The 14,159-nt window shown below is 41.6% G+C and overlaps 1 protein-coding gene across 1 annotated transcript; it reads right to left on the reverse strand.

Moving 5' to 3' along the window:
* Positions 1-9,515: 9,515 nt before the first annotated feature.
* LOC6495198 (protein peanut) lies at positions 9,516-12,213 on the reverse strand. The gene has a single exon (XM_001958836.4). It carries the CDS (start codon positions 11,974-11,976, stop codon positions 10,339-10,341), a length of 1,638 nt encoding a protein of 545 aa, XP_001958872.1. The 5' UTR covers positions 11,977-12,213; the 3' UTR covers positions 9,516-10,338.
* Between the last annotated feature and the right edge of the window lie 1,946 nt (positions 12,214-14,159).

Genomic DNA, 14,159 nt, shown 5'->3' on the forward strand with positions numbered 1-14,159 from the left:
AATGGGTGATTTATGGGACAAGGAACATGCTCCAACCGATTCCCAATGGATTCCACATGATCGCCGATGACCACCCACTCGAAATATGGAATCCCATCCATCCATCCATTGCCCTAATCCTGACTGATCTCTGGGCTAAATACCTGTTAACCTGTTTCCGAATACAAACAAACAAAATGTTTCTCTCCCAGCCGAACAATAAGATCTTTTGCTCTGCCACAACAAATGAGATTTTCTCAGCACCTTCTTTTCATTTTCAGGTTTTTATTTTATTTTTTGGCCAACGATCTTATCGATGCGAGGGTGGGCCCACATCAAATTGGTTCCCGAGGACAGGTTCCCACATTCGCCGTGGCCCATATTTTGCAATTTAGATTTCTATTTATTGTCTGGGCACAAAATATCCTTTCTGCGTGCCCATCGCCCTGCTGCTCTCCTTTTCTTCCCAGCCAGCCAGTCAGCCAGCCAGTTCCGCTTACCGGAAGGAAGTGCACGAAATTTGTGTGAAATGTCTCAAAGGAACATGGAAGAGGATGGGAAAGGACAGGAAATTAGCAGAAATCGGAAACATTTGGTTGTGAAAATGAATTTCAAAATTGAATTAGAATTCGGGTTAAAGGAAAAAAAGGCTCAAATTGTTTGCTTGAGTTTTTAAGAAAGTATATATTTTTGGTTCTACATATATTTATTTTGGTATGAGATTAAAATCATTTAGGATCAGGTATTTAAATATCTAGAATAAACATTTTATTGTACATTTTACCAGAATAATAATATAAATATTTAAGATATTTAACAAATAAATAAAATATACGGAAATCCTTTCAAAACATTATATTTCTCAAAATACTTAAGTAGAGGTCTAATGATTTTAATAGAAACAATGTTAGAGAATTCAATTCATCTTTTTTATAAAAATGTTGTTTCTTCAGAAATAAAAATCTTTGAAAACCATTAGGAAACAAAACCCCTAACTCTTCCTTTAGATGATATATCATCCGCTCCACCGCCCACAATTTTCACAGCGTTTTCATCAGATTCTCAGCAAACAAAAAGGAGCCCAGCACGAATGAAACGAATTCCCACCACATATCGCACTCATTCCCATCTAAAGAGTTTCCCAAGCCAGACACCTTCGACAAATTCCCATAGCAAACAAATTTGACTTTTGCATACCTGTACAGTGCACATACCCATGCCAGGACCTGTTACACCTGCGAGCATTGAATTCTCACGGCCAACAACGGTAACACTCCAACGCACACACAAAAGGACATCCAACCCTGTGAAACAGGTTGCCAGGATCCCGAAACGCGGCATGGGCAATGGGAACGAAAGGACTCGCACATTGAACAGGACGATGACAAGTCCTGAAGTAGGCGCTTCGTTTTCGTTTCGTTTTTATTGATTCAGCTCGTTGATCATAATAAACGATTAGTGTGGCAAAGCAGAATCCTGGCTGATCCTTCAGAAATTTTCGCTCAGTTTTTTATTTTATTGTTCTGTTATATTTTTTTTTTTGTTTGTGTGAGGAATTTAGGATGGAATAGAGGCTGGGAAAATTAGTTTAACCGGGTTTCCGGACGATTATTGGCTGTGATTTTCAATTCAGGAATTTTTATGATTTTCCATTTATTTTGATAAGAAATTTTGTCAGATAAGCAAGAATTTTTTAACGAAAAAATTCTATTTCGGTATTATTTTTCCAGGAAAAAGGAGTCACAACGTTTTCTTAGAATTTGCCAACGAATCCATCAGGATTTTCAGCCAAGCTTACATAATATTACCTCACAACCAAAGCCTTTATCCTTTTTGGGTAAAATATTACTTTTCTGGGGAAAAAAATTGACTTTTCGAATCGCTGGCAAACGTTTTTTACGCAAATCTAACTTCAGTTTTTTACGCAAAACTAAAAACTCCGAAAAAATGGAAAAAGAACGAAACCTTTAGGACTTCCTGGAAGTTCTGGGCAAGCCCTTCGTTCAACCATCGACAACCCGCTAATCGTCCTGCTAATGGCTTGAGGATGCAAGGATATCCTAGCATTATCCTTGCCACCCGCCGTCTTTATTGTGACCAAAACAAATAATCACCCATTGCTCATATTGTTCAACGCTGAAAACGGTCTTTACGAGCGGCCCATAAAGTTATCCTTTCTTGCATCCTTCATAGCCAGAGTCTGGGTTGTGTGTGTTTGCAAGGATACGAAAATATGCCGTCAACTTTGCGCATCGCGCATCCTTTCGAGCATTTAGTCCTTTCGGGCATAGTCCTTTCATCACAGTCCTTCCGACCGCTTTACACGGAACTTTAGTTGGAAATTTGCCAAATCATAAAATGTAACCTTGTGTCGAGGACACCATCCTTGTCGTCCTCGTGGGAGTGGGAATGCACTATAAAGTCATTAGCGCTTCCATCAAGGTCGCCGAATTTGTTTACATTGACTTGGCCCATCAATTTGGCCCAAAGTACTAACAAACATTAATGAGGAAATCCTAAACACCAAAGTTTCAAGGTCCTTTGAGATAAAAATGTTAATATAACTGGAGTAATTACTTTTTTAAAGGAATATAAATTAATTCAACTGGAAAAATATAATGGCTTTTTGATAAAAATATTTTTCTATTATAGAAGTAACTATTTTTTATAAAATATCCTGTTTATCTTCTAGTGTCTAGTGTCAGCTGCCTAGAAAATAAATCCACAATTTGAGGCATTTAGCTCGCTTCGCAGGAACTGTAATTTCTTTGGCAAACTTCCTTTGTTTGCCCCGATGTGAGGGCCAGTTCTGTGCTGTAGACCAAGTCCCCTCAGCACACGCTTCTGACACATTCCCTCCCCACCCAAGGACGAGTTCCTTTTACGCCGCGACCAGATCGGGAAATCTTATTTTTTTTTTCTTCTATTTTATACAAAATGGCTGAAGCGTGGCTTGGCATACAGAACTTTCACACGAGTTGCACACAACCTGGTTGTGTTTTGGGGTGTCTTGAAGGAAATCTTTCGCTCAAGCAAAAACAACAGCTGCAAATGGAAAGAAACCCCCTGAAACCTGGAACAGAGAAAGGTCGTTGCGCCTCAGCGACCTCTCTGGCGGCCTCCTTCGTCTTTCGCGTCCCTCGCTGGCTTTCCTTCTAGTTTTAGTACTTTGCCAACCCCTAACCCCCTTTTTTTTTATTGTGGATTGAAAGCAACCCTCTGATTGTACATTTCGCAAAAGATTTTGTCAGACAATGGAAGACTTACCAAGGGGTGGACCACCACCTCCTGAGACTTTGAGTTGCGCATGCGCAGCAAACTTTGCTCGTTTTTTAAAGAATATTGCTTAGACACTGTAAGAAATTTAAATAAATAAGCAGAATATATATCTAACTTTTAAAAGGCATCGTAGTCCTTCCAATTCTATCATTTTCTCACCGTGTAAATTATGCATAAAAAGGTTGCGCAGATATCGGTTCTAGGCTGTATAATGTGTCGTCGTACGACTTGGCGCACACCTGGTCACAAGTTGCCATGCGATCCATGGGATTCTGACCTAAGGCTTTTCTGGTTTCGATTCGTTCTGGCTGAGCGATATGTTAAATTAATGGTTTATTTATGTAGAACAGAGTCTTTTTGCTGGCCGAGTTTCTAAACACACAAAAACCAAACCAACGACCGTAATTAGTTTTTACTTTTCGCCCAAAAAAAAAAATCTATATGTTTCCCAATCATAATCGCTTTATGGCTCACCTACAAAAATCCCTCAAAGAAAGAAGATTGTCAAAACACAGGAACTAGACCCAGAGTCAGTCGGCGGAGGAGGTGGGCGTTACCTGATTTTTCTACGGTCTTCTTGGAATACGCGTTATGGTTTTATAGACTAGACACTTTTGCACATTGACATCGAAAACTGCAAAATATTGTGAACCGAGGCACCCCCCAAGGTGGCATGCATAATGTGTTTATGAGTGGCCCAAGGATCCTCCTTCTCTTCCGGGGAGTGTCCTTTCGCCGTCGATGACACTTGCTGTGGTCAGCGATGCTCGGTTTTCGGCCCAAAACCCTGATTGCTGAAAACCCCGAAATAGATAATTTGCTGGCAACCATGAAAATGGTTAGAGAACTTTGCTCTACTGCTGCGTTCAAGGAAATCCTCAGCTCAAGCATTTCACGCCCCGTATCCTGAGTACAAAAATTTTGAGATACGTTCTGAGACTTTTCAGAGCAGCTCAGTTGAGTGGGAATATAGTTGAGTGAGATCTGTAGAGTGGTGTTCAGATAACTCAAAATAATGAAATGAGTTTGGGTCTTTAAAAGTGAGTGATATCATTTATTAGCTGGGAGATATAAGAATCAGATATTACAATAGTATAATAATGTATTATTCATTCATAATCGGGAAAAGACATATAGAAATTTTAATATTGAAGAAAATAGGATCTATTTTTAAATAAAACTAAGGCGAATTTCCAGAAGCTTTATAAATTAAGTATGAAAAGATCTTTGACAGATCCCTATTATTATATCCCAATTTTATATATCTTTTCATCAGATTTTGTTTTCAAAAAATAATAAATATAATATTCAAGCACCAGAACTCATGATAAAATGCCAATCTTTTTCTACAACTTCCGAGTTGACTTTTTGTTAATCCTTGAATATTTCTCCTATTCCTTGTCAACTTGAAAATAAATAAATATTTGACACTTTTTGAGCTGACCCAAAAAAAATTATATTTCCAAAATGATATTTCATCGTTATTTTCTGAAAAAATCTTCCCAAAACATAGCGACAGATTCTGACAGATTCGAGACCCAGGATCCCTGGGATCAGCTAAAAAAACAGATTCCGTCAACTATTTCAATTACTCGGCGTGTCAGGCCCTAGGATGTCCTGTAGGACGTCCTGTAAAAAAAAGACGAACAGCTGTTGGCCATATTATTAAGGAAAAGAGAGAGGGGGAAGATTTGGCGCGTGCCAGGCGCAAAGAGGGAAGACCGAAGGAACACCGGGCTCCGGGATCCTGGGCTCAAAGTAACGTTCGTTTCGGGATCACTGATAAACAATTACCCAAACAGGACGACGCTGATGAGTCCTTGCAGCGGCTCAATGTGCAACTGCAACCCCCGGTATGTTGCGGAAGAGAGAGCTCATTGCAGGGCTCATTGAGGGTCCTTTCCGCAGAAGAAAAGAGGGGTCCTGTTTGTTAGCCAAAGGGATCCTTTGCTCCCTTACGCGTGGCTCAACAAATTCGTTTGGAAATTACCGGTTGTAACGTATTTTCCAGCCAGCACCTCGTCGGCAGATGACGATTTCCTGGCACGTGTGTTCTTTTTTTTTTTTATAAAAATTCTATAACACAACATAGCTCACTCCTTTGTGGGTTTTCCTCTTCTGGATTTCTTCTTCAATTCAACATACAAATTTTTGTTTGCTTCCGACTGTCTAATTCAGCTTAATTAAATCAATTCGATGTGGCTACACAAAACCATCATCTGGCCGAATGACAACAAAAAAAATGTAATAACAATGCCGCAGACACAATGTCGCAATCGGGACCAGCAGCACACACAAATCTGTGGCAAGTGCTTCTTCCTCAGCACCACTTGCATCATTTACCAGCTATTTGAACATCAATTATGAGCAGAGGCTCGCCATGAATGGGGGTCTAGGTGGTAGGGGTTGGAGCAGCCGGGAAGGGGGTATTCCAAAGCAGGGGATTTCGTCAAAGCATCCGACATGCATAGAGGATGAGCAGCACTCGGCATGCAGAGGAGGGCATTCAATGGGGAAAAAAGAGGAGGCACAAGCCAAGGTGCAGCACAAAAGAGTGGCATGCCTCCAGCACAAAGGCGTTTATATAAAGGGGGTTCTTATAAATAATATATACTTTTAATGCCATAAAATATAAGGGAGAAGTTGTGTATAATCTAAACAAAAATCTTAAAAAGAAATATGTTTTAAAACATTATCCCTCTCCTGCCACCCCTGCCAGACATCAGCACTATCTCTGCGTCTGCCTCAGAATCCACCTAACCTACATTCAGGTCACTTGATACAAACATGGGGCATTGCTCTTCGTTCCTGCCCCCCAAAGCCCACCTCCTCCCTCTCAACCCCCTTTAACAACTTTGACCCAAATTGAGTTTGCATAACCGACTTGGGGCAACTGTCAATGCCCAACGAAATCTGTTCCCAGGGTCAGGTTTTTTCGAAACACCACAAATCTGTATTTTGCCAACTGTCCCCAATTACATCAAATTATACCCAAAATAACCCTTTTTTTGCTTTTGTTGAAAATATTTAAAAAGCTCTAATTATGCGGTTTGGGTTATTGAGAACATGTGTCAAGTATCCTGACAGATTGTGGGATAAAAAGAAGACTTTTATTCACAGATTTAATAACTGGCCATCAAAATGTGATAATTTTATCAAATCAAAAGGATATTTAAACAACTGTTGTTTTTAATTTTTATTAAAAATAATGTTTTTTTTTTAGTCTTTTAAGTCCCAAACAACTCAATTAAAAATCCAGATCCAAAGCACTTCCCATCGAATCCAAATCCACCCTTAAAACTCCTGAAAACCGGAACATTTTTTTCACACCTTCGCAAATGATTTGCCAGCTAGCGGTATCACCTGTTAATAGTAAGGATTCCCAGGATGTAGGACAATATAGGAACTCCAACTGTAAAATGAACAACAAAAGGATGTGGAGAAAGATTAGAAAGAAAGTAGAGAGAAATGAAGAACGGATGTTGTGCACGCTCCAAGCACAAGCGTAGCGGAAATCAAAACGAGACAAAGGACGATCGCAGAAATAAAGGAATGGATTGTGGGTGAGGAAGGACTATGGATATGGAGAGTTCCATTTTACCGCTAAGGGAAAGACAAAACGGAAGTACAGGGGAATCACTTCCGCGACCAGAGGGATAAAGAATATAAGACCACACACTTTGAAAAAGAAAAAATATTGGAGAATTTCTATACTGAAGACCTTAAAAATCAGGTTCTAATAACACAACCAGAGCCTTGCATCCCAAACAAATATGTGTCACTTCTAACAAGTGTTTATTTGTGGAAGTAACTTAAATAATTTATGAACCCTGGGGTTTTATCAAAACCGATAAAATTGCGTTCCCACAAGTGTTGCTTGAAACTGATAGAGGCCTACACACGATCTCAATTTCTTTGCATTGTAAACAAGAAAATATGAGAGGAATCATAAAGCAAATGCATACAATCTGAGGAAGCGCGCCCTTATCATTGTGACATTGAGACGATGTGGGGCAACAATTGGTGATTTTGGAATAAAAATATGATTGGAAGTGGGATGTGGGGAATGGAAATGGAAAAGGGATAGGGTCTGAGGAAAACAGCAAACAAACAAACCAATAAAACGGCCATTCTATAAAATCACTTCCCCCATTGCCATGTCAAAAGTCGAGTCGAGTTACATGTAACTGAATTTAAAACAGTGGAACGGAAATTTCAAATAAAAATCATTTAACGATAATACAAGGAGATATATTTATAGACTAAGAGATATCCAGTAACCAGTTAATAAGATGGAATACCTTAAAATATTTTTTAATTTATTATTCCATTGAAATTTTTACTTTATTTTAGAAACTTAAATCTTAAAATCGTAAATTTTTATAATTTATTTATCATATCCATATAATACCCCTTAAGGGCCCTCAAAAACAGGGCGCATGCGCAACATTCTTTCTCTCTTTGAATCTCTCTCGCGATCACGTACGCTTGTAAGTGTGCCATACATATGGGTGTGTGGGTGGGGTGGGAGAACCGCCGCCATTTCTCTCCGTCTGGGCTATCTTCGATGTACCGGCTCGTTAGAAACGGTCAACATTTGTTTTTGATCTTAAGCGTTTGGCTGATGGCTCCGTTTGGTTAGTATTTTCTGCGTTTGAATGCGTGCTGGAATGCTGTCCACAAGCGTATCGAACTTGGTTACAGGGTGTCCATATATGAGTCTCGACCACACCGACACACCGAAGAGCCTCAACCACATGGACGCCACATTAAGGCTCACCCACTGAGGGAAACAAGCGGAGCTGTTGTGCTCTCATTCCAGGCCGATAAGCTCCACAAACTCAAACACATACACTGTTCCCTGTGATGTATACTTGAGTCATCGTCCTAAAAACAACGCAACGTACTTTACACTGTAAAAAGTTATATTTTTAATTATATTTTTGATTTTAAAATAAGTTTATTTCATTACTTTTTATTATATTATTCCATTTTATTATAGAAATAATGTGAATAATAAATACATAAAAATGATGAATTATATTTCTTTCAGTGTACTCCACTCTCCTGATACTCTTCTTCTTTGGTGTTGCGTTCATTGATCGCCAAAGCCAATTGCTTCGAGTTGAGTTAAGTGCTGCGTCAACGTTGTTGACTTACATACACCCATAAAGGCATATAGACATAGCTGCCACACACACACACACGCTGGGTATGGTATCTTGATCTCCACCCCTCCCACCAGCCAACCAACCCACCCACCCCTTCCACCCACTCATCCACTCTCGCTCCATGTATCGCCAATGTCTTTCACCAATGGATTTTCATTTTAAGCTTTTTATGGCTCTAATTGAGTGCCTTCCAATTGGGTTATGGATTAATTTTTGTGCATAAATTAAATATCCATGCTGGTACGTCTGTTGGGGCATTTAGAAAGCAATTTCAAGTGCCAGAGGAGCCACGGCGAAAATGCAGAATGCCCCAGACCAACAGCTCCGGTCAAGATAGTAGCTATAACGCTAATTGAGATACTTTTGTATCTTTCAGATACGTTAAGCATATTTAGCTTGGCTTCCAAGATCGTATAATCTTAATAAAATGTTGATTAATGCAACTGTTAAATATTGGAATAAATACATATACTTTTTTAATCTTATCATTTTTTATCTTAATTGTTTTTAAAACAAAACCTATTCAAGAGTAGGTTTTTGGAAAAATAGCTTTCTTAAATGAAAAATAGCTTTCTTAAATGAAATAAAAATAGTATATATTTTTTAGATCCTCATAAATATTTATTGCTATTATTTTGACCTTGACTATACGATTTCTTGGATATACTGACATATAGGGTGTGGCAGGGAACTTATGTATGGATCGGACCGAACCAAAAATGGGCAAGTTTGAAAGTTCCATTTAAGTTATGCTCACTGTAGGAAAGTAAACATTTTTTAATTGTTTGCGGTGAGTGATTTAACTATTTTTTTGCGTTCAAAAACCCCATATTTCAGTCACTGACTCAGACTGAGTTCTCCTCCCGTCTGTGGATGATTGGAATTATGTGTAACAAAAAAATTAGTCAGCCTTTTCGGTGATTGTCTGACTTCATTGAAGCCATTCAGACATAGACATTCTCCCCCGATAAGTCCCAGACATGTGCCAATGGATCGTAGTATTATAGCACCCTGTAGTCCAACCCGATCCGTTCCATCTGGAGCTGCAGTTGATTAAACAATAAAATTATGGAATTATTTCCGATGTTTTATGTAGTTAAACTAAAGAGAAGACTTTATTTTGTAAAATGCAAGAGTATATTTTTGTTTTGTTTTGTTTTTCTGCTGGTGTTGGCTGCTTTCTGCTTTTCTGATTCTGCCGAGTGTGTTTGGGTGTTTTGTTTTATGACTTTTTTATGCATAATAGGTAAAATACAATTACAATATCAATAGCATACGTTATACATGGTTTCATTATTTTTGTTTTTCGTTCTTTTATAATTAATTTTAGGATCGATTTCGCCTCGTACTCGTATTTTTTTTCTGCTTAGGTGTTGCTTTAAGATATTTAAGTATTTTGTAAATACCGTTTTGGGTCTGGTTCGATTTAATTCGATGATGGCATTTGATATCCATATTCAATTCATTAGGCTAGCAAGTAATGTGTCCGTCAAGTAATGCCCTGAATCTATATATAATCGTATCGTAATATTGATAAAATACTGCAACTGCTATGAATTATTATAGTAATGGTACAAAAAAAACAAATGCAACGCCGGCCGAGTGCGCGATTGCTGTGCGAATAGAAGAAGCCTTGTGGGGGCGGCTGGGTGAGGCCTAGGACTAGGACTAGGACTAGGCCCAACAATATATATATATTTTTTATGCACTTTTTCTTGTATTACTTTATATGTAGGTATATGTATAGTTACGGGGATACGCTAGGGATTTCTTTTTTATGCTTTGTTTGTTTGTTGTTTTTAGTTTTTTTTTTTTTTCTCGAGATTAGCGCTTAAGAATATCATGGGGGGGAGATGGGTTGGGAGATGGGATGGTGTACGAGGGAGGAGTGGATTTTGAGCGTGTTGACTTAGAACAGACCCTTCTTCTTCTTTTCCTTTTTGCCATCAACATTGTCGGAACTGTTGTTGGCTCCCAGGCTTCGTCGCTTCAGCTCCTCGAGCGTCACATGGTTCACATCCTCCCACTCCTTCTTCTCCCGCTCGAACTCCCGCCGCTTCTCGTCCAGTTCACGGATCTGCAGTTCCAACGCCTTCTTCCGCTCCTCGTGGCGGCGTGCCAGCTCCAGCTCAGAGTCCCGAAGCTTCTGCATCTTCTCCTTCACCTTCATATCGAATACCTGCTCCATCTCGGCCTCCATCTTCTTCATCTTCTGTTCGTGCTCCCGCTTCTCCTCCTCCATCTGGGTGAGTGGATTCTTGTTGGACAGTCTGGCCTTTCCGTCCACCAGACCCAGCTCGGAGAGCTTACGGCATCGGTAGTTCTCGTAGTGGACGTTGTTCGTCACGTCCTTGAGATCCTGCAGGTGTGTGCGAATCACCATGTTTCGCAGGGCAATAAAGTCGCAGTGCGTCAGGTTCTCCACCTCCACCAGGCCCCAGGGATAGCGCCTACCGCGCACCTTCTTCCCGTCCTGCTCGATGATGGTGTTGGCACCCACCACCGCAAATGGCACTCGGCTACGCAGGTTCTGCGTCGTCTTCGCCTCCTCGGCCGCATCCTCCAGAGTGGCGGGGAAGTCGTAAATCTTAATCTTGTGCTGGGCAATCTCGTTGAGGATCTGCTTCTTGAACAGATGCACTTCGTCGGGAGTCATTGTGTCCGCCTTGGCGATCACTGGCACCAGATTCACCTTGTCCGACAGACTCTGCATGCAGGCAATGTCCAACGGCAGCAGTCCGTGTCCCGATGGTGCTATGAAGTACAGGCAGCAGTGCACCCGACTGTCCGAGATTGTCTTGCGATAAACTCGAGACTCAGCGGTCAGGTACTCCTCGTACTTGCTGTCCACATACTCCAGTATGGGCACCCAGCAATTGCTGTTATCGACGGCATCGCCAAATCCGGGAGTGTCCACTACGGTTAGGGTCAGGTTAACGCCATTCTCCTTGAGTACGACTTTGGTGGCCTCCACGGCGACGGTCTTCTTCTTGCGCAACGAGGGACCAGGATACTGCTCTGCGTTGTAAATGTCGGACAGAAACATCGAGTTGATGAGCGTGGACTTGCCCAATCCGCTGGCACCCACCACCATCAGGGTGAACTCAAAGCCCCGCTTCACCGCCTTGCGATAGACCTGATTGGGCAGGTTGGCAAATCCCACATAGCCGGCGATCTCCATGGGCTTTTGGCGCACCGGGAGCGGTGGCTTCTGTGGCTTCTGCACCAGCTGGTGCTCCTTCTCCTGCAGGTCGTGGGTTAGCTTGTTCGAATCGCCGTTAGAGGCGCTGTTCTCCAGCTTACTGGCACCCGTCAATGATGATGGCACACTAGGTGGCTGAGTTGCTGGCCTGCCGCCCACGGAGGAGGACTCGCTGCCGCCGTTGCTAGTGGCGGGGGATGCACCACTCGATGCAGCCGCCTGCTGCTTGTCGCGCAGAGCCAGTTGGGCGAGAGTGCTCGGAAGGGCGGAGATAGCACCACCGCCGCTGCCGACGCCACCGCCACCGCTGCCGCCATTGACCGCGTTTGTGCGAGGACTATTCATTTGAATGGCCGCCAAGCGACAGGCTCAAGTTTTCGGTTCGGTATGGACACGGGGTTGGGTCTGCTCGAGGGGGACACTGCACCGTAAGCTCCTTTGGGGTCAATTGCACTGTTCGTGCTGCACTACGCTTTTTTTCACCGTTTGTCACGCCTACGCCAGCTCTTTTCGCTCTTACTTTTTTTGCATTTTCTGTGTCAGTATGACCGTCCGAACAGTATGAAAAAAATACTTCTTATGTAGCAACAACAACGCCCGCTTAGCGCGTCGTGGCCCTGAAAAAATACTGAAAAGAGTCACTTAAATACCAAACGATGCCAGCCGACCAGGCGCATGAGTAATACACAGATACAGATACAGATACAGGAATGCAACTGCCGGGCTGTTTTCGAGTTCTTATCATTTGGAATTTTTATAAATAGCCAAAGAAACGCATTCATTCCACATGTGCGTCTATATATTCTGGGTCTGAATGAGTGTTCTCGAGTGGTTGGGTATTGGATTTCACTCAGTTGCAGCACCAAATGCGATTATTTCGTTCGATGACTTTGACTTTTCTGCCGAGCAAGGGTGGGGCCCCAAAGGGGTCCTTTGTCCTTCAGATACTTGAAACGTCATAACGACAATATACTTTAAACAAACCAAATCATTTAAAAGAAAAATATTAAAAATGTAGCTCTTTTTTGAATGGAATCTAGCTATTATTAGAATGATTATAAAAACCAGATTTTGTATCTTTATTTTAAAAGATTATTTATCTACATTAGTTGTTTTTGTTAATTCAAGCTATAAGATATGAAATACCACAAAATAAAATAGTAAATTTAAACCCTTAACCCCTTAAGACTTCCTGACAACTACGCCCTTGTGTATCTTTTGGATACGTATCCGTATTTTTGCAATGTTGCGCATGAGCACGGGATGGAGATAGAGAGGCAGAAGAGCTTAGTGCTCTGGGAGAAACCACAATGCTCTCGGATGAATCTGTATCTTTCTCTGCGAAAGCCTTAGCATCTCTTGGGTTGCCAGAGTCATCTCTGAGAACAAGAAACTAACTCTCTGTGGGACGTAATGAGCAGGAGGAGCTGAACTGAATGATTATTGCCTTCAGTGGGATGACCCGCTTCATGCTCGAGTGTCCTCGTGAAAAGTTCCCACACACGCCTCGTCCTGGCACCCTCCCTCCTGGCTCCTCCACCTCCTTCTCCTGCTCCTCCTCCTTATATCTCCCTCACATGCCGATGCACACACGCACAAAGCCCGTTGATTGTGAGTTCTCTGTTTGTTTGTAATTTAAATTCTCATGCACTTCTGGCGATCGACGGAGGAGGAGGAGGAGGAGGGGTAGCCAACCACTAGTACGCCGCCGACCACCACCATAATCATCACGAAGGTCCTGCGTCCTACTCCGCCTGCTTCCTTTTTGTCGGAGGTGATGTGGTGGTGGTGGTGGTGGTGCCCTGGTATTGCTCTAGTGGTGGTGGGTTCCTTATGCTTCCTTCCGAACTTCCCCCTTTTGCACGTGGATTTTCATTTCCATTAAACGCCGTCTGCGCGACATCAAGGTGATCGTGAGAAAGTTTTTTTCTCACATTATTCCGCATCGACTTCTGTTTTAATTTTAGCTCTGTCGGAATTATTATGCATTTATGAATTGATATGACTCGCAGTTGCTCGATATTTCCCCTGTGGTCTGTGACTGTACTTATCGTTAGATTTACGGCTCCTGTCGTCAGGGGAATGAAATGAAAAGTGACGTCTAGAGGGGAATATGAGCTTCCAATTTCCCAATCAAATTGAGTGGCAATTAGTTTTTATGATATCTGGGAAATGAGAAGAAAACTAGAGATTTCCATTTAGCTTTATGTTTTAAATACAATCTTCTACCCTTTTTCTTAAAAACATATTTCATATTTTTTAATAGTTCTTTAATATTCCAGAAAATATTTTATGTCCACCCTAGAATCTAAGAATTTGATGACAGAGATGCCCTAGGAAACTTACACCATAAATGCAACCGCAAATCTTTACAATAAACAAATCTCACTTAATCTCCCCACAACCCTTCCACGTCGCAGCGTCTTGGTGCTTTTGTGATCTGCAGCAGCTGGCTCGGATCAGGCACGCTCCATCAGAAATCCATTGCAAGTCGCATCTCTCCCGATTATGTAAGATGTTTGCCATGC

The sequence above is a fragment of the Drosophila ananassae genome, chromosome 3L (assembly GCF_017639315.1).
Source record: "Drosophila ananassae strain 14024-0371.13 chromosome 3L, ASM1763931v2, whole genome shotgun sequence".
NCBI lineage: Eukaryota > Metazoa > Arthropoda > Insecta > Diptera > Drosophilidae > Drosophila > Drosophila ananassae.